The 21973-nt window shown below is 41.2% G+C and overlaps 1 protein-coding gene across 1 annotated transcript in view; it reads left to right on the top strand.

Moving 5' to 3' along the window:
* rk (rickets) overlaps window positions 1–21973 on the top strand; it is an 824128-nt gene that overhangs the window by 693887 nt on the left and 108268 nt on the right. Inside the window, exon 10 of the mRNA XM_067144502.2 lies at window positions 13560–13625. Coding sequence (XP_067000603.2) covers window positions 13560–13625 — 66 coding nt within the window. The remainder of the gene's footprint in view (window positions 1–13559; window positions 13626–21973) is intronic.

Below are 21973 nucleotides of genomic sequence, written 5' to 3'. Positions count from 1 at the left end.
ACGCGATTGCGAAACACCCGAACACTTTATGAACGTTACCGAAATTAAATTCCGGCGAGAAAAGCGGAAGAAATACTCGAGACAAGCAACTTCCTCTTCTTCGGCGCGGCGCGTTTCACCTCCAGTAGGTGTTTAAGTGTGAGCCACCACATCACACAGCGAGATAATGTTTTCCTGCCTTCGCGCAGCGTTTCCCTGGTTTTCGCTCGGCACATATGCTGAAAATGAACTAATGACAGATTAATGCAAGTACACATCTAAACCATGTTTAATCCTGTATGCTGTAAGTAAGTCAATGGTAAAATATTATCTTCACCTCGCAACCTGTGTTTACATCAACAATAGGTAGCATTGCCTGGTGACCTTAGTAATTCGCTAAGAATAAGAGCATCGTCCGCCCCCCGTCGCAGAGTGCTCTCGTGGAGCTAGTTCATGGTTCCTTCGGAGTACTTCCTCCTAAACATCTAAGGATAGGATTTTTGTTTTTAGATTTCTGTCTAACAAAGTAGCGTAACATTTTGTGAGAAATTTAGTGTATCCTTTGTTAAAAACGTAGGTCTATAAGTAGGTTTCTGATGTTTAAAGTTTTTTTCTTGCTAGTTGCTTAACGTCGTATCGACACAGATAGGTCTTCTTTTTTTTTTGCTAGGGGCTTTACGTCGCACCGACACACACAGGTCTTATGGCGACGATGGGATAGGAAAGGCCTAGGAGTTGGAAGGAAGCGGCCGTGGCCTTAATTAAGGTACAGCCCCAGCATTTGCCTGGTGTGAAAATTGGAAACCACGGAAAACCATTTTCAGGGCTGCCGATAGTGGGATTCGAACCTACTATCTCCCGGATGCAAGCTCACAGCCGCGCGCCTCTACACGCACGGCCAACTCGCCCGGTACAGATAGGTCTTATGGCGACGATGGGACAAGAAGGAAGCGGCCGTGATCTTAATTAAGGTACAGCCCCGGCATTTGCCTAGTGTGAAAATGGGGAAAGCACGGAAGACCATCTTCAGGGCTGCCGACAGTGGGGTTCGAACCCACTATCTCTCGAATGCTGAATACTGGCCACACTTAAGCGACTGCAGGTATCGAGCTCGGTGTATAAAGTTATAAGAATTATGCTACTTTTCAGGTAGTGCTGTTGGAATATGTCTATTTACTAAAGTGTATGATACAGAATGCTTCGATATTTCAAATTTCCTCCACTCCCTATGTTCGTAGTGTTGTGAAAACAATAATGACTGCTTAGAGCATAGTACTTGAGTGGCAGTTACGCGATTCTTAGAGTGAGTATTCATAACCAAATACTTTGAACGCAGATTCTAGTATTTCACATTTTCCATACAACAGAAATATATACCTGACAAACTACTGAACGGATATATTCAAATCATCATTTTTTAAACATTTTCAAAAATCCATTAAACCAGAATCATAGTAAAATCATCCTTATTGTCTGAATCAGAGGAACTAGATTCTGCATCCGTCGTTGTCCGGTTGGTCTTTGTGCGAATGCTAATATTAAAATAGCACTTCACCTCACAACCTGAGTTTACGTCAATAATTGGTAGCACTGTCTGGTAACCTCAGTAATCCCCTAAGAATAACAGAGCATCATCCTCCGCTCCCGTCGCAGCGCACTAAGTTTGAGAGGGCCTATCACTCCTGCAGAAGCATCTAAGCATCAAAGTACCTCTCCAAGAACCTCCAACTCAGACACTATAATGCGATAGTAAAACCATCTGTTCTTTAGGCCTCTGGGTGGCTCGTGATGACCAGGAAAGGCTCTCTCAGGAAACTAGAACTCAAAGAAAGGAGAATAATGGGACCCGTAAGAGAAGAGGGAGAGACCTACAGAATTCGGCACAACGATGAGTTATTCAAACATCAGGAAGACATCGTTACTTGTATAAGGAAAAGGCACCTGGTCTTCTACGGGCAACTAACCCACATGAACCCCTGCAGACTTACCAACAAGATCTTCGCTGTGGCAGGTAGAGGAAAGACATCCAGGAACAAGTTGATCTCTTCGGTCAAGTCGGATCTGGAATAAGTAGGGATTTCGCATGTGTCCATACATGACCGGCCACAGTTTCAGCAAGCCATCCAACGTCACTTACGAGTACGAGTAGGAAGAACACAGAGAACAGCAGACTTATGTGGTCGGCGGAACGAAAGCTGGCTCAGAGCCAGCAAATGGAAGCGTACTGAAAGAGGAGCAAATAGAAGGCCCAAATGACGAGAAGATACGAGCCTCGTGGTCCTTAGCAGGCCCAAACGACAAAGACGATTCCCCACGATGTAACAAACAGACAAATGAAAATGGGACTGATACTACTGTTGACTTTTGTCTTTACCGTGTGAGCGGCTCAGCTTGGTAACACATTTCCAATAGCGAGTCAAAGTACGACCAGAATTTACTAGAATATTCATAAATACACCAAGTGCATACTAACTTGCAAGCCTACCATTTGATGAAGGAGAGAAAGATCATTAATCATGCGACATTTTCAACCTACTTCTAACCAGTCTGTTCGGAATGTTGGCATTGTTAACTTCTTTCATTCTTGGCCCTGGCCAGGAAGTGGAGAGTAATGATTTATTTTTATACAAGGATCAACGATGACCTTCACTTCTACCGCATTATTTCAAGAGGAAATTACATTTTAACCGTCTTTACTTTGACACGGCATTTGAATTCTTAGGAATGGGAATTTATCAAAGAATGTGTATAATTTTGTGTAACTTTCTCACAGTTTTCATGCAGTGGAAGTCTTTAATGTCACCATCGACTTGTCAACAGGTTATTGAATCCTTCTACATGCTGCAAGAGAGCGGGAGGTACATGCATAAGAATGTTCCGCTAATAGAGTGTGACTCGCAACCACGAAGTAGCAGAATACTGCATGGTTTGGTGTTGGTATTATCAACTCAGAACGTGGTCATTCTGACAAACGTGTCTGCTAAGTAGAGGGAACTGAAGCAGCATTCGTGTTTACGTTCAAAAGAATAAACGTGGCATGATTCAGTTCTTCTGGAAAGAAGGAACATTGACAAGGAAACTATCAGGGAGTGTACTTGTGCCCTTCGGTAACTCAAGTGCACTGTCAAGGAAACCCTGAACAATCGGTGATTTTCGCGCTGAGGTGTTATGGATCAACCGCCTTACACCCATCATATCCCCCTTGCGACAATCACATCTTTGGTCTGGTGAATACAGTCCTGAAGGGTGAGCGTTTTACGACCGATCATGCGGTTTTTCATGCTGAGGAAGTGTGGTTCAACCAGTAACCAGCGTCCTTCATTCTGGAGGATATGGGAAAAATTTCTTCAGTGTTGGAAGAGATGCCTGTAGGTTCTTCTCGAAATATCAACGTTATACTATCTTTTTGATATAGTGAGGCAAGCCCAGGGCGACCGGGCGGGCCTGACGTAAATGTGGGCAGCTTACGTAGCAACCATACGTCACAGTGAGGCGAGACAGCGAACACACTTTGCAGGGAAGTGAGGCAGCGACATTCGATTGTGACTACGAAACTCTCCTTCTCTGTTGATTGGGGGACAGTACAAAAAACAAAACAAAATGATAGGCAAAAAAACAGACCTTTTCAACATATTCCGGTTTGATTAACACTGTGCTCCATTTAATCAGTCAGTTTTATTTTCTTTTATTTATACATTCAAAGAAAAGATACACGTTATATTTTTGTTTTGCAATTTACAAAGATACAGGATTTAGGTGTACAAGCTACGATAAATTTAATAATGAAAATTGTAATTCATTATATACAGTGTAAAAATATTTGAGGTTGTTGGCCTAACCCTTTATTGTATCCGGTTAAAATACATGAACTGCAATAAACATAAATAAATAAGAACATGAATGGAAAATGAGGTGGATTTATTTCATTAATTTCTGCCTCCATTTCAAACTTGGGTATCGCTGCGGTGATCGAGTGTGACGTAATGACGACACTGGCTGAATACCATATGCTAATCGCCCACCCGCTTACAGTACTGTGTGCCCGCGGGACGAAATGCCCACCGTGAGCACCTCTGGTGTAGACCTATGTATAAATTTCAAGACAGAAATCTATGTCTCATTTTAACAACCCTTACAGATCCTTGAACCTGTACATATGTGTGTTGGATACTGCTCAACTCCTAGTCACCCTGCAGTGGACATTTGAAACTTGAAGGAATTCTAGCCTGTGTTGCCTAGAGAACTTGTTTCCTAGCTTGCACACTGGCAGTCGAGTCAACAGCTGTACAAGATCGTGTTAGCGCCAGCCCCACTGATCTTGTTTGCATCATCACGGCTGAGATGGCAGGAATTTCATTTTGGACGCAGACCTCACTTGTTTATGACATTAATAATTTAATTTACCTCTCAGCGCTACAGACCATGAAAACACTGTTACATAAAAAGTTGCGACCAAATTAAAATTAAAGATTCTTCTTCATAACTTCGTACAGAAATATGACATGAGACAATAGTTAGTCTACCATAGAAAATACATTAATTCTGACTTAACCATTAAAAATGATTTTACAAACCGTTCCGATCGCTTAAGACCAAAGTTAATATTTGTCAGCTTTTCTATATTTCCAGTAACACACTGACTGACAGTGACAATGCAACACCAAGGAGGAGTGGTTCGAAAGGGATGAAAGTTGGGGAAAAAACAGAGACGGCACGGATGAATAATTGATGTTTATTTCAAACCGATATGCAGGTTACACAATGCGCACGGCATCGACTCAGTAGGATGTAGGACCACCGCGAGCGGCGATGCACGCAGAAACACGTCGAGGTACAGAGTCAATAAGAGTGCGGATGGTGTCCTGAGGGATGGTTCTCCATTCTCTGTCAACCATTTGCCACAGCTGGTCGTCCGTACGAGGCTGGGGCAGAGTTTGCAAACGGCGTCCAATGAGATCCCACACGTGTTCGATTGGTGAGAGATCCGGAGAGTACGCTGGCCACGGAAGCATCTGTACACCTCGTAGAGCCTGTTGGGAGATGCGAGCAGTGTGTGGGCGGGCATTATCCTGCTGAAACAGAGCATTGGGCAGCCCCTGAAGGTACGGGAGTGCCACCGGCCGCAGCACATGCTGCACGTAGCGGTGGGCATTTAACGTGCCTTGAATACGCACTAGAGGTGACGTGGAATCATACGCAATAGCGCCCCAAACCATGATGCCGCGTTGTCTAGCGGTAGGGCGCTCCACAGTTACTGCCGGATTTGACCTTTCTCCACGCCGACGCCACACTCGTCTGCGGTGACTATCACTGAGAGAACAGAAGCATGACTCATCGGAGAACACGACCACGACGTTGCGCCATTCCCTCATCCAAGTCGCTCTAGCCCGGCACCATGCCAGGCGTGCACGTCTATGCTGTGGAGTCAATGGTAGTCTTCTGAGCGGACGCCGGGAGTGCAGGCCTCCTTCAACCAATCGACGGGAAATTGTTCTGGTCGATATTGGAACAGCCAGGGTGTCTTGCACATGCTGAAGAATGGAGAATGGCGGTTGACGTGGCGTGCGGGGCTGCCACCGCTTGGCGGCGGATGCGCCGATCCTCGCGTGCTGACGTCACTCGGGCTGCGCCTGGACCCCTCGCACGTGCCACATGTCCCTGCGCCAACCATCTTCTCCACAGGCGCTGCACCGTGGACACATCCCTATGGGTATCGGCTGCGATTTGACGAAGCGACCAACCTGCCCTTCTCAGCCCGATCACCATACCCCTCGTAAAGTCGTCTGTCTGCTGGAAATGCCTCCGTTGACGGCGGCCTGGCATTATTAGCTATACACGTGTCCTGTGGCACACGACAACACGTTCTACAATGACTGTCGGCTGAGAAATCACGGTACGAAGTAGGCCATTCGCCAACGCCGTGTCCCATTTCTCGTTCGCTACGTGCGCAGCACAGCGGCGCATTTCACATCATGAGCATACCTCAGTGACGTCAGTCTACCCTGCAATTGGCATAAAGTTCTGACCACTCCTTCTTGGTGTTGCATTTGCTCTGTCAGTCAGTGTATTTCATCTTGTTGCCTTTGTGGCAGGACCTAGTGTTTACAGTGCACTATGTCTTCTGGTATGGGCTAGAGCAATTTTGTTACTTTCATTGATCTGTCTCAGTCTTACTCTTGGCTTTGACAATATGAAAGTGACTGAGGTATGAGCGATGCTAGTAATGCCATCCTTCTGCAGCCAATCCCTGCTAAAAATGGTGTGAAAATATTGCTCATAGGGTCGGTTGGTGCATGCGTTTCAGTGGGCTTGGCAAACATATGTAATAGCAACTTCTGGCTCGGTGAGGAAAGCAACGGGAAACTACCTCACTCCTCATTTCACTAGTATGCCTCTTCAGTGATGCCTAGGCCATCTATGACAGCTGATAGCAGAGCTGTTGAGGATACAACCACCCTTAGGGCTGAAGACTGAACATACATAACATACATTGCATCATGGTGGAGAATGCGGTTTTTCTCTCCTCAGACCACTTTGCGCAAGTTCTTCTCACTTTGTCCGGGAGAACCTTTATCTCGTTTATTATTATTATTATTATTATTATTATTATTATTATTATTATTATTATTATTATTATTATTATTATTATTATTATTATTGCACCGGGCGGTACACCTCCGCTCCGCTAATTCAAACTTTGCGCCAGTTGAAACTCCTCTACTGGAGGAAGCCTGAACTCTAACAACCATGTTAATTCTAAAGTTTATCAGAAGATGTCATTACTATAAATTTTGAAGTGTTCTGAACTGTGTCAGTTTCGATTCATTTTTGTTTTCTCTGTAGCAAGAAGTGTGAAAATTCTCTTCTAGATGACACTACTTAAGAACTACTATTATGCACCCTAGTGCGAAGTGCCCTTCAAAAATCCGACTACCTCTGCCGGGTTTGAACCCGCTATCTTGGGATCCGGAAGCCGACACTCTACCACTGATCCACAGAGGCAGCTAAGAAACACATGCTGCTACAGAAGATGAACTAAGCAAGAGAGAGAAGATTTTTGAAGAAATTTAGTATTTATAAGTTTGTTCTTTATTAAATTTCTTTCAACCATTGTTTAAGTTGGCAAGGTTAATCCGTTCTTTCCGCCAGTTTTGAAACTGGCCAATCGTAAATTTCTGTAATTAATTTTCCACCAATCCTGGTTTTCTTCTCCTGTTTTGACATGTAATCTTTTGGCCGTCCAATAAAAAGCTTGTGGGCGGGTGTTATCATTCATGAAAGGTCTCGAATGTTCCACGAGGGTATATAAACTGCTGATTTATTACGGTTGGGTCCTTCGCAGCCGATATGGTTAACTCGGTTGGCTCAGTCCGGTGGTATTTGAAAGTGCTCAGATATGGCAGCCTCGTGTTGGTAGAGTTACTGGCACGTGAATGAACTCTTGCGGGACAATGCGGAACAAAATTCTAGCATCTCGGCGTCTCCATAAAACCGTGAAATCAGTTAGTGAGACGAAAAATTTCCCTTCGTAGTCCTAACCCTGTCCTATCCCATCGTTGCTATAAGGCTTATCCATGTACTTAAAAATTAGTTAAGAATTACTTGCAAGACACGTAACAATAATTGCAAGCAGTACTTAGCAATCGGCTAACGATACTGTTGCTTCACGTCCATAGGTTAAACCTTAGAAAGTCCTACACGTGACCTCGGGTGGTGCTAAGGAAGCAACAACATTGGCTGCTGGGCCTATCTTCTAAAGATCTCCCAGCAAATATGCAAACTGTACAAAGTAATCCACTCAACGGCTCTTTTAAGAGCCAATTGACTAGAAAGCTTGGACATGGTATTAAAATTTGCCAACTGAATTTTGAAGGTATCAGTAGATCTAAGTATGACGTTTTGTCAAAATTGCTACGTAATAATTACATTGATCTGGTACTCATTCAAGAAACACATAATAATAATAATAATAATAATAATCGTATGGCCTCAGCTACCGTGTGCAGACATTTCGATTTGACGCCATCTGGCTGTCTGCTCGTCAATTTCGACGTTCCGTTTTACTCTAGGTCCGCTAGATGGCAGACAGAGTAAACCGGATCTCTCTTGGGCGTCTATGGCTGAGATTTAATTTTGTCGGGTAAATACCAAATGTATCACCAGAGATCTTTTACATGCCGACACCGTACGACATGGAGTGTCGAATGGACTTTTTTCCGCCCTTCAAAAATCCGACTACCTCTGCCGGGTTTGAACCCGCTATCTTGGGATCCGGAAGCCGACACTCTACCACTGATCCACAGAGGCAGCTAAGAAACACATGCTGCTACAGAAGATGAACTAAGCAAGAGAGAGAAGATTTATGGTTATAGTATTATTGGTGCTACCTTTGACAATGTATATGGTATTGCTAGATATGCCCGTAACAACTTGGAGCTGGTTGAATTCATATCATCTAGTACAATTAATAATATTCATACTGTAACAATAAAACTGCAAGATGTAACAATCGTAAATATCTACAAACCTCCAGCCATCTGCTGGCCAACCCCAGCTCTTCCACATGCAAGACACCCAACTATCTATGCTAGCGACTTCAACAGCCATCATGAAACTTGGAAATATGCAAGAAACGATGATTGGTGCATAGCTTTAGTAGAATGGTCAGAAGACCAAAATGTACATCTTATATTTGATGCAAAAGACAAAGGCACGTTTAGATCTGCTGCTTGGGAGCGAGAGTCCAACCCAGACCTCTGTTTCGTCACATGTGACTCTGCTGGCAACCCTCTACCCATGATGAGAGATGTTTTGGGGGACTTCCCAAATTGTCAACACAGACCAATCTTCCTTGAGATGGGCATCTCTGTTCCCTTAATTAGATCTTTCCCACGCCCACGCTGGAACTTTAAAAAGGCAAACTGGACGAAATTCTCTGAAGAGCTGGACAAATGCATCAGATGGATTCCGGCAACCAGCGATAATTATCAGAGATTTGTAGGGCTTGTGAAATCTGTAGCCAAAAAGTACATCCCAAGAGGCTGCAGGAAAGAATATGTTCTTGGATGGAGTGAACAGAGCGATGCCCTATACAAAGATGTTCTTGAAACAGGTGCCCATACGACTGGTGAGGAGCTATTACGGTGTCTGGATGAAAATCGTAGACAGAAATGGACAGAAACAGTTAGTAACTTGGATTTATCTCATTCCAGTAGAGAAGCCTGGAACCTATTGAGAAAACTTGGAGGAAGTTCAACAGGAGTTAGAGAGAAGTCAACTATCTCACCAAACAAAATAACCTCCCATATTGTTTTAACTTCAAGGGTTACTAAAGATAAAAAAATACAAAAACGGTGAAAAATAACCTAAGGATGCCTAAACGTACCTCTCCAACCTCTTCCGAGTACTCTGAAGCCTTCACGATTGATGAGGTTGATACAGCATTAAAAGACATGAAAGTTGGTAAGGCACCAGGTTTTGATGGAATGCATCCTGAATTTATCGTAAATATGGGACGGAATGCGAGAAGGTGGTTGACGTGCTTCTTTACACACATACTTCAGATAGGTATTCTTCCTAAGGAGTTTAAGAAGACTAAAATCCTTGCCATATTGAAACCTGGCAAACCAAAAGATATACCACAAAGCTACAGACCAATCGCTCTCCTCAGATGTTGCTATAAACTCCTTGAAAGACTACTATACAACAGAATTAGCATTATAATTAATCAACATATTCCCGTTGACCATGCTGGTTTTAGGCAGAATCGTAGCTGTTGTGACCAAGTTCTTGCACTCACAACATGCATTGAAGCAGGTTTTCAGCAACAGTTGAAAACCTCTTCTGTTTTTCTGGATCTTTATGCTGCTTATGACACGGTTTGGAGAGAAGGGCTGCTGTATAAACTTCTTCAGGTATTACCATGCAAAACCACGGTACAATTAATTGGAAACATGCTTAATAATAGACTCTTTCAGGTTGTTCTAGGGAATAGGACTAGCAAGCTGAGAAGATTGAACAATAGTGTCCCTCAAGGATCAGTCTTGGCTCCTCTCCTGTTCAATCTGTATGTATCAGATTTGCCACCAACGAAATCTAGAAAATTTTGCTATGCTGATGATATAGCTTTAGCTACAAGTCATAGTAACCTGAAAGAAACGGAGAACATTTTAACTGATGACCTTTCCATTCTTAGTGACTATTTCCGAAAATGGAGACTCCAACCAAACACCAGCAAAACAGGTGTCCTGCTTTCATCTAAATAACAAAATGGCAAACTACACTCTCCAAGTGTCTTTTAACGGTAAGGTCCTCAGACACAATAATAACCCAAAGTACTTAGGTGTAACATTAGATCGGACACTCTCCTTCAGGCAACATCTAGTAAATACAGCAGCAAAGATTAGGAGTCGTTACGACATTCTGCAGAAGTTGTGTGGTACAACCTGGGGTGCTTCTACAACTACCTTGAGATGTTCTGCCCTTGGTTTAGTTTTCTCTGCGGCAGAATATTATACCGAGCTCGATAGCTGCAGTCGCTTAAGTGCGGCCAGTATCCAGTAATCGGGAGATAGTGGGTTCGAGCCCCACTGTCGGCAGCCCTGAAGATGGTTTTCCGTGGTTTCCCATTTTCACGCCAGGCAAATGCCGGGGTTGTACCTTAATTAAGGCCATGGCCGCTTCCTTCCAATTCCTAGGCCTATCCTATCCCATCGTCGCCATAAGACCTATCTGTGTCGGTGCGACGTAAAGCAATTAGCAGAATATTATGCTCCTGTGTGGATCAACAGCTGCCATGTGAAACTTGTGGACACTCAACTCAACAACACAATTAGGATTATTTCAGGTGTAATAAGATCAACTCCTACCCACTGGCTTCCTGTCTTGAGCAACATCATGCCTCCTTCATTCCGTAGAGCATAAGCACTGTTGAGAGAATACTCCAAGATAAATGAGAACTCTGACTTGCCCATCCACTCCAATATTCCTAACCTTCAGAGGAACCGGTTGAAATCTAGACATCCGCCAGTTAAGTACGCTCAGAATCTCACAGAAGACAATTTCAACCCCTATGCCCAATGGAAGGAAGATTGGATGTCAAAAACAGGTGAACATCTCTGGCCTTTCTTCCCTCCTAATTCGAGGTCTGATCTCCCAAGAAGTACTTGGACCATCCTTAATAGGATTCGATGTGGTCATGGTGTCTGTGCTGCGTCCCTGTATAAATGGGGAAAGATACAATCCCCCAAGTGTGACTGTCGTGCTCCTTTTCAAACCACCGAACACATTGTAAAGGAGTGTAGCAGAAGAGCCTACCCTGGAGATTGGTTTGATTTTCTAGAGGCCAACACAGAGGCTCTAGAATGGATAACATCTTTGGACATTAGACTATAATGTACTTGCTTCATTGTATATATATATATATATATATATATATATATATATATATATATATATGCCATACGATAAATAAATAAATAAATACAAAAAAACTCATCTCTATTATATCTAACTGCTGTATCCAGTTCCTAACGCAGGTGTTTCTGCGTGGTCTTGCTTTAAGAAGTGGATTTCTTTTAACCCAGTTCTTCTGTTGCTGATACTTTTACTGACAGCAATTGCAAAATATAGTATGCTTTTCTCATGTATTGCCATTATTAAGAATAGTTAAGCATTCGGCTTCTAATATAGAGGGCCGTCGACCTTTAAGATTTTTAGATTCATTCCTGTGATATAGATATTGTGGAAGGTCTGTATCTGTATCAGCATTTGCAATGCTAAGTTATTCGGAGCAGTCATACTCCCTCTAATATCGATATAATTTTGTCGCCTACAATTGTTTGACCTGCTCTACTCTCCCGTACGAAGATCTTAATGAACAACTGGGGATCTACAGTGCATTTAAAATACGCATTCCATGTGTAGACTCACCAGAAGTAGCGTAGATCGTTTACGTAGAGAAACACATACACATTCCGTGATTATTATTAACAAATATATTGCAATGGGTCGATATCGTAATGAAACTTTCTGCTTACGATGATTTAGTAACACATTTAAGTTAAACATAAATATTAACAACAAAATAGAACAATCATTACTTGAAAATATATTACAGTAAATGTATAAATCCAATAAATTTCACATTATAAAAAGAACAATAACAAAAGAGATACCGTATTTGAAAACTGAGAATTACTTATATGACACGCAACAATAATTAGAAGCGGTCATATACGAATTATACTGAAAATATTTATTACTCCGTTAATTGTAGCGTAACAAAAATCAAGCCAGAAATTCTCACAGATTTACAAAATATCCCATTACAAGTAGAGTATAGCATAGCACTTTTTTTTTAATCGCTTAATAAATTATTGGGAATTTACTGTTCTATGACTTTCGCTCAAACTACAACAGATGGCACTGCGGGAGATCAGTGTCCATTCGTCCTTCAACCTTTCATACAGTGGATATATAAAAATAAAAATAAAAAATTAGTAATTTATTATTTGTTTGCTGTAGTCTCAAGTACAGTACGTATAAACCGTATTTCGTATTTGTCTAAGAATCAGCAACTAACAGCGCACTCATTGTCCGCTTGTGTCTCCCCCTACAGACTCATTCCGAACTACGTGATGTTTCCTTGCTTTGCGGGTTGCCTAACAAGTAGTTCAGGGTTCGCCTTATGATAGAAGTCACAGATAAATATATCCAGTGCCTTAACACAAGACTGAGTGGTAAAAAGACTTACTACTAGCTTAACATTTTCTTAAAATACCACCACATAAATCTACTTAAAATTTACAGAATATTAGAGGATTTTCTTGATGCTTTCTGTATTTTGGAGAAAAGCTCTAAGACCTGAATACAACGCATTCCAGGTATCAATTCCTCGATTTACAAACGAAAATTTACCATAACTTGTTTTCTGCGGTCGTCCTTTCTCTTTACGTAAATTATGGCCGCGTTTATGTGACAGGGCTTTTCTAGCCGGCTGTTCAACTCTTCCAAAGCTATCTTAATCGTATTGGCACTGTGTATGGCTCATAATCGTGTCCTGTTCCTTCTACACTACAGTCTTCTGTATCCAATTGATATATTTGATCTACGTGAGAAATATGGCAACAAGGGTGGCTTGTTTGATATTGTTGGAATTCGTGATAACTAACAACGTAAAGAGGGATCATTTGTTTACCTGCACATTTCCCGAGCACTTTGGATCGGATCTCATAACAGAATATGTACTCCTAACAGGCAGTTCTTCTCGGATGTGTACGTCTATAAATATTATTTCAGAGCTATTCACAATATATACCACATGCCATGGTTCTGATATTCTTTATTAAATATACAATTAATTACTTACATGTGTCCAACTTTTGTCTCTTTTCACCTTCGACATTCAGTTTTAAAATCACTCATTCATGTATTCTGCCTGAAGATGAAATTCTGTAGCAATGATCGGTCTTTCCTTACCCCTGGTATATATTATGTTTTCAAAACGCATTGCTTCCTGACACGTTTTCATCTTTTTTTATTCTGTTCTTATTTCAATAAAATGTCTTGTTTTGTTTCAGGGTTATGAAATCTAACAAGCTAACTCGTATTCCTGAATTGGAGGGCTGCAAGGATCTACGATTACTGTAAGTAAAATTAATTATAAAATAATGAAAACTTACGAAGCACAACTACTACAGTATGTAGCAAAGCAAACAGTGCTGAGGTTACGAACATGCTCTGAACATCAAACAGTACTGAATCTCGCCAGAAACCTGCCTCTGCAACGAGAATGGACGCAGCAAGATGGAGCTAACGACCACGCCACGAGGAGGGCACTTGCCCTTATGTAACACCACCTTGGATATCGCTTACCTTCCCACCCTCCGGATCTCACTCCCCCCGATGCCTACTGTACATGTAAGACATGTTGAAAGAATCAGTTTTCCGGTCAGATGACGCACCTGGTAATGCTTACGAATTTCGAGAGAAGATACAATAATTTTATCTGCCCTTGCGGGAACCTGTGTTTATCAACATGTTCGACTATCTACAGGGCCGTTATGAACAACGCGTGAGACAGGAAGGTGCACATTTTCAACATATGCTTTAGGGACGCAGTGTTAGATTCGTGCTGCCGTCATCACTTTTCTCGTTATATTGACGTAGCGTGATGTTCGGAGCATGTTTGTAATTTCAGTACTTCTTGTTTTGCCACATACTGCACTACACCTCAGTTCTCTTACAGGTAGTTTGATATCTATACTCGATCTTTCTTATTGTTATTCCAAGTCTCATTAGCACTTTCGCTTCGCTGAACATCTTGTGAAGAACATATCTCACTTCATCGGAATTTCATTTATATAACCGCACTATCCAGCAATATAATCTGAACTAATAATGAAATGCTCCAGTGTACGTCCACTAGATATAAGTAGTTATTTCACAAAGTTCACAAAAAATTACATATTTCTATATTTTCCTTTTAAATTTGTGGTACTTCATTCAGATATATAAGTATTTTCTACTAAACATTTGACGAATTTACGTAATATTTTCTATTCTGTTGTAGAGACATTAGCTAAATATCTTTAAGGATATTCTTAACGTGAGGGAAAAATTATCCGATCAATTTACATTAATTTTTCCCACAATTTTAGAACTTATTTTTCATGTAAGTTTGTTAGTGCATATAGACACAATTTAATTAGCATTCTTTGTTGTATACTTCGCTACAATATGCATAGTATATTAATTAAATTAGTGTTTGTGAAAGATACGTTAGTAGAGAGGAAACGTGAGGGAACTGAATGTAAAGTGAGGTTAACTTAACAAACAAGGGGCTAATATTTTAACTTATTTGTACTTTAAAAAGAAAATTCATCCTCACAATATCAAATTAGCTTTCACTCTGCAAGCCTCTGTGAAATAACAAATTATACAACTATAACAATTCTGGTCCTTGCTTCTACACTTATTACCTCGAAACAGCGTTAAACCATTGAGAGGTAATTCTGTATATGGTCTCAAGGTCTCCTTCTCCTCTCCATGGTCGAGTCCATTCTTCTTCGTGGTAACCTGCGTTCCATTCGCACCAATATCAGTCGATTAGCTATTGACACCCTGCTTCCAAAGAGTGAGTCCGATTCTGGACTCAAACCCGTGATATTTGTGAGTGTTTTGAGTGAGATATCTCCGTGGCGTTACCTTCTGGCACATTAAGAACATTATCACCACTTATTAAATGTTTGATTCGGCATCTGGAATCAAAAATTAATTTCTCGTGATAAAATTATTATTTGATTTATATCAACTGGCAATATCATTCTTAAGGACAGTATACCATACCTTCATCTTAATCCAGAAGAAAACATATTTTCGCCTCATTGTGGGGTATTACTTTGAAGTAATTGATTAAATAATTAATTAATTAATATATTATGAGTAAAGTTGTCACATATCTATAACTGAAGAGCATATATCAGACTATATTTATTATGGAGCTGATACATTATAATAGTACATTTACTCTTAAAAATAATTGCAAGTTTTGATAAGGATAGTATTATTTCGGCTACATCTCTGGTATTTCTGAATAAAAGACAGTGTAGTAGCGATTTATTTAAAAGGTAAGCTCAGTACTAGTACTAAGTTGTAGACATATCATAATAGAAATAGGCGCACGAATGAAACAAGAATCCAACTTGTTTTGGGCGGATTATCCTACTTTTGGATAGCAGCTTCAATCAGTATATTAGACTGCTTAAAGGAGAATTTATACCTCTGCTTCGGTCATAAATGTTTCGTTAAGTCATTTATTGCAGCATAGCGCAGAAATGCACACACAATCAGCTATCACTGATTGTTGGGAGCCACTGTGAGGAACGCGTCTGCCTTATCTGCAAAGCTGGTAGGCTGAGCATTGCGAAATCCATTGTAGTATAGTGCTCAAGAAGAGTTTTGCATATTCCGGTTTAGTGCACTTTTATTTTCTTGTGTGTATGTACGAACATTGTACATTACGAAGGGTATGAATAAATAAAACATCCAGTCAGCTGAGAAAGAAAACATCCAGTCAGCTGAGCAAAAGCAACAGAAACACAACAAAAGCACAAAGTTCATAATGTGGGATTTTAAACACAAATGTGTCATTCGTTGTTTGGCAGATAAGTACTGTATACATCCACCTCGGGTCCTGAGGCATGCTTAAACCCAAGAAGTAATATTCAATATCACACATTCCAACTTGTTTTGGGGCATATTATTCCACTACTAGATAGCAGTTACAGTCAGTTGCAGAATGTTAGCAGGAGCATTAGGACGGTGGACAATTGTTCTATTTGGTTCACGCCGTGCATTTTCAAAACAGTTCATGCCCGCAGAACATGTCGCCCAAACCGTGCCATGTGTATCAATGAACCGACTGACCACTGTGGCTCGATGAGCCCGTGCTTGAGCATCCACTAGCCCTCGGTGCTGGTACATCTGCACGAGTCTTAGACCGGCTTGAGGGCCATGCCGAAAAATCAGCATAAAACACAAACACACCGAGAGTTTCACCCGGTGTCACCGTAGCCTACTTGCTATGACACGATCGTGCCAGCTCAGAGGCCTGTGTTCAAATCACTCCCCGGATGAAGTTCCTTTATTTCCTTTTTTTGTTTAGGTTGGTAGTCTCAAACCGATCTTAAGGCACGTGGAGATATAGCAATACCGCTTCGAAAAGGCCATTTGAATTCGCCCACGAAGCGATCCGATTGGCTAATTTCAGCAGCTGATAAAATGACAACTGCGCGAGATATCGAATTAATGTTTCCAAATTATTAACGAGTATGACCAACTCTCTAACGCTCATATACCGAGTTCACGTTGTTTCCGACCACCCTGTATATCAAAGTGATCCTATTACACCGTAAATAAATAGTTTACAGGGTGTACGAAATATGCCATCCAGTAATGACAGCTGGTGATAAAGGGATCCAGGGCAGTTCAAATGAGGATATGAACCAAGCCTTTAGTTACCAACCACATTGAACACGGGCAGCTCACCTAATGGCATTTTATACGAGGTCTCCGGCCCAACATACAATGACCACTAAACAGGAGTTGCCGGGCTGAGTGGCTCAGACGGTTAAGGCGCTGGCCTTCTGACCCCAACTTGGCAGGTTCGATCCTGGCTCAGTCCGGTGGTATTTGAAGGTGCTCAAATACGTCAGCGTCGTGTCGGTAGATTTACTGGCACGTAAAAGAACTCCTTCGGGACTAAATTCCGGCACCTCGGCGTCTCCGAAAACCGTAAAAGAGTAGTTAGTGGGACGTAAAACAAATAACATTATTAAACAGGAGTTGACGGCAAACTCGGGCGAGGTGTGCATAGTGAGCTGACTGGAAGGACAGGTTGTAACCGCCCAATCAAGCGACGAGCAAGGATTCAACAGCTTCTTTGTCTCATCCTCTGGCCTGTAAGACTCAATCGTTTGTAGAACTGTGTACTTTTGCTAGTGAGAGACGTGATTTACTTGACGCGCTCAGTGATTGTGTTTTTAATTGCACAATGGCAATTATCCTCCATTGAGCAACTTGTGTTTATTTCTGAAACATATATTTTACAAAATAAATCGTACGATAGATGTGTGCGGGTGGATTGGAAAATGTAAGACAACTTCTGCATCAGCACAAAGTTGACAAGCATTCAGGTTATTAAATGTCCCTCCTACATCTTCATTGCTACTGTCTTCGTTTGTATTTTCAGCAACAACCGTAGCAACTATGTGCACATCAATGGATTCTGTAGGCTTCAGATGGTCAGATTAATCGTTTTCTCGCTCCTAAAATCAGTCCAGAATCTGGTTGGTATACGGGCTGTTACAATTCCTATAAAAATTGAGGTTATAGGATGATTGTGTATATGCTTAGTGTTGAGAAAACACATCAACATTTCGATCGAAGAAATTTCAGGTAATAAATTGATCCTTTCGTGACCTACAATACAAAATATCATTAATTATTTCAGTACAATTCAAAAAATAACGATTGAAAATTAAAACCAGAAAATATTTACTTTTCCCTCGACATAGCTGTAACGGACCAACTACAAACAATCAACAACGAAGTGTACTTCTTACTGTCTTTATTTCTGTCACAGAAATTCTTTATTTCATATTACTGCTTCCATGATTTTCCAAATACGCCCAACAATAAAAGAAGTTTGAATTTTGTGATTTAGTTTGCTTCATTATTGCCACGTATTGAATTATAACGGATGCTGCGAAAACGTAGCACTAGTGTACATGGATTTTGTGAGATATTTGCGCTGCTAACCTGCAAATATAACGAATAAAATTTTGCCGAATTTTGATCCACAACAGGAATTTGAATTGTTGCCTCCATCAGTAAGAGGAACCTGTCTTGTAACGATGTAGAAAACTATTTAGTCTTCAATAGTGCAGGATAGTGCATTGATCTCCCTATGGTAGAACTCCATTTAACACGAAGAAAATACGTTATCCATTGAGTCTATCATCTCTTCGAGGGTTCTACTACTATTAAAAATGTTTTCATTACTCCCCTGAAGGGGAAGGCGGGCCTCTTAGACGGTGACGTCGTCTCTTAGGCCGGGAGATATTTTACGGTAAAGGAGATGCTCGGAGAAAGTGAGGGGGTTGGCGTCGAGGCCTATACTAGGAACTGTCCCGGCATTCGCCTTAGTGCTGGAGAATGGAAAACAACGGAAAAAAATTCTCAGGGCAGCCGACGGGTGGGGCCAGCCGTGAGGTCCAACCCTGTCCCGTCTCCCGAATGCAGAGGCGTAGACCCACGGTAGAGCCGTGGCCACCCCTTCTCTGCTCGGTTGGCCGGTCAGAGTGCAGAGCTGTTGGACCACGGACCAGCCGTGGCCACTTGAGGACCGAGACCCACTCTGCATCTACCGACGTTGGAAGGTTCGTAATTGTCGCGCTCTAAAGGATGGCACGGTTTTTAATCGGAAGGACCAATGTCATAGAAATATGCCAGATACAGTAATGTTTCCGACTCAGAATGGAAGGGGACATGGTAGCCGAGTTGCGTAGTCATTGGCTTCTCACTAAGAAAGAAACAGTTTGAATCCCGGCCAATATCATACGGGATTTTTTAAATAAAATATCATGTCCTTCCTGGACTTAGAATACCACCGCTGAACCATCTTAGCGGCTCATTCCTGCCATTTTTAATGCCGAGAAAGTCGAGTCCCAGTTGTTCTGTGGATCAGTGGTAGAGTGTCAGCCTCCGGATCCCAGGCTGTGGATCAGTGGTAGAGTGTCGGCCTCCGGATCCCAAGATAGCGGGATCAGACCCGGCAGAGGCAGTCGGATTTTTGAAAGGCGGAAAGAAAGTCCATTCGACACTCCATGTCGTACGATGTCGGCATGTAAAAGATCTCTGGTGACACATTTGGTGTTTACCCGACAAAATTAATTAAATCCCACCCGTAGACGCCCAAAAGAGTTTCGGTTTACTCCATCTGCCATCTAGTAGGCCGAGAGTAAAACGGAACGTCGAAATTGACGAGCAGAGAGCCAGATGGCGTGAATTTGAAATGTCTGTACATGATAGCTGAGGCCAAACTTATTATTATTATTATTATTATTATTATTATTATTATTATTATTATTATTATTATTATTATTATTATTATTATTATCTATATAAATAAAATTGTAGGGGGTCCGCTGTCTGTAATTTCTTTTGTTTTACCAATTTTTCAGATATTTATCCGTTTTAGGTCAACTCAAGACCGAATCGGTGGTTTTTACGTTTCGTGTCTGTTTGTTTGTCTGTTTGTCTGTTTGTCTGTTTGTCTGTTTGTCTGTCTGTTTGTTTGTCTGTTCCACCATCACGTCGAAACGGCTGGATAGATCTCAACCAAACTTCATGTTTAGAGTAAACTCATCCCGGGGATGGTTTCGATATGCATATCATTTTAAAATCTTTCAATACTCGGGGGGTTTATAGGAAAACCAGAATGGTTTTTCCACCATCACGTTGAAACGGCTGGATAGATCTCAACTAAACTTCATATCTAGAGTATACTCATCTCGGGGAAGGTTTCGATATGCATATTATTTTAAAATCTTTGAATAGACCGGGGGTTTATAGGAAAACCAGAATGGTTTTTCCACCATCACTTCGAAACGGCTGGATAGATCTCAACCAAACTTCATATTTAGAGTATACTCATCCCGGGGAAGGTTTCGATATGCATATCATTTTAAAATCTTTCAATAGACGGGGGTTTATAGGAAAACCTGAATGGTGTTTCCACCATCACTTCGAAACGGCTGGATAGATCTCAACCAAACTTCATATTTAGAGAATACTCATCTTGGGGAAGGTTTCTATATGCATATTATTTTACAATCGTCGAATAGACGGGTGGTTTATAGGAAAACCAGAATGGGTTTCCTCCATTTTCTCTTATACTATTGATTTTCTGTAAACTTCGTTTACCGTACGTGAAACGTCTCTTCATTATAAACAACTTTCGTTATGTTCATAATTTACCTTACTCTTCACATGAGGGAGAAATTTACAATTTTCCGCTGGTATCATGCTCTGCACTGAGTGACCGACAGACCGACAACGAAACTACAGGTTACCATGGCAACGTCTCTGACTGCATGCCAGCAGGGAAGTAACGTATTGCCATTTTCCTCATCATGCTTTTAAATTCGTGGTTGTTCCTTGGGTAGAAGGCAAGAGAGGCGTCAATCGGCCTATCTGCGGGATATTGGCGGAATATCGTTGGATATTATAACCGCCCTCGAATAGATTAAGTAATAACACCATTAGTCATCTTCTTATTATTTGTTTACCTAAGAATCACTGACCTAAATTTCTCCTCTGTTACCGCTTTATTATATCCATTACTCACACTAGCATAATTTATTGAGGGGCATTTGATTTTCCAATACATTCACTTGGCATTTACATATTTGTCGTTATCCGGCTGTCCGCAGTTATAATCCATTTTCTATTACTTTCAACTTTCTTAACTGTATTATTTCTTCCTTAATTACGCCGTATGTACGCGAGTGCTACAAACTACTGGATGTATTTCCACCAAGACTCATATTTAGAATACACCTGTCCTTGATAGGTTTTGGGCAAATATTGTTTTTAAATCCCTGAACTGACTGGGGGTTTATACGAAACCGAAACAGTGATTTTGCACTTCCACAAAATATACACAACCAAACTTAATGGAAATCTACCTACCTTGGTAGATAATAATTTCTAAACCTTTTTTCTCATGTGCATCATTTCGATACGAGGATTAATAAGGGAGATATCATTAACGGACCGTTTTTCTGTACAAGTCCCATCGGACTTAACTCCCGAGCGGGTGCGTGTAAAGCGTACTCCTTACAATTTGAAAACTACTGAAGACATTCGAACCAAAATTTATATTTAGCATCCACCTGTCCAAAGGTAGGTTTTAAACGTAAATAACATTTCATGTTCCGGAATGGACTGGCGGTTTATAGGGAACCGAAATGGTGATTTTACTCTTCCACAACATATACAGAACAAGACCAACCTGACTGGAAATCGACCAAACGTGATGGAATTCCACCTCTAAACCTTTTTTTCATGTGCATTCTTTCGTCAGGAGGATTACTAAGGGAGATATCATGAATGGTCACTTTTGCAGGTTAAGTCCAGCGGACATAGCCCAAAAGGTGTTTTACATGGAGCAGATTCCTTATCTATATAAATCAAATCGTAACGACTGTGTGCCTCTACACTGACTATTTTGGCGAAATTTTCGTACAGCTTTCCGTTTAAGGGGTAATAATGACCATCTCCATAATTTTTGGTTTAGTTTCCTGAAAGTACTAATTTTTACCCGCCTCGCCCAAAATCCAAATTGCGCCATAATCTGCCAGAAGAAAAAGAAGATAATTGAAATTTGACAAAATTATACGTTTAAGCCTGTAACGAACGGAAAACTTCC

The sequence above is a fragment of the Anabrus simplex genome, chromosome 3 (assembly GCF_040414725.1).
Source record: "Anabrus simplex isolate iqAnaSimp1 chromosome 3, ASM4041472v1, whole genome shotgun sequence".
NCBI lineage: Eukaryota > Metazoa > Arthropoda > Insecta > Orthoptera > Tettigoniidae > Anabrus > Anabrus simplex.
This window is presented reverse-complemented; position numbering and strand designations above follow the sequence as displayed.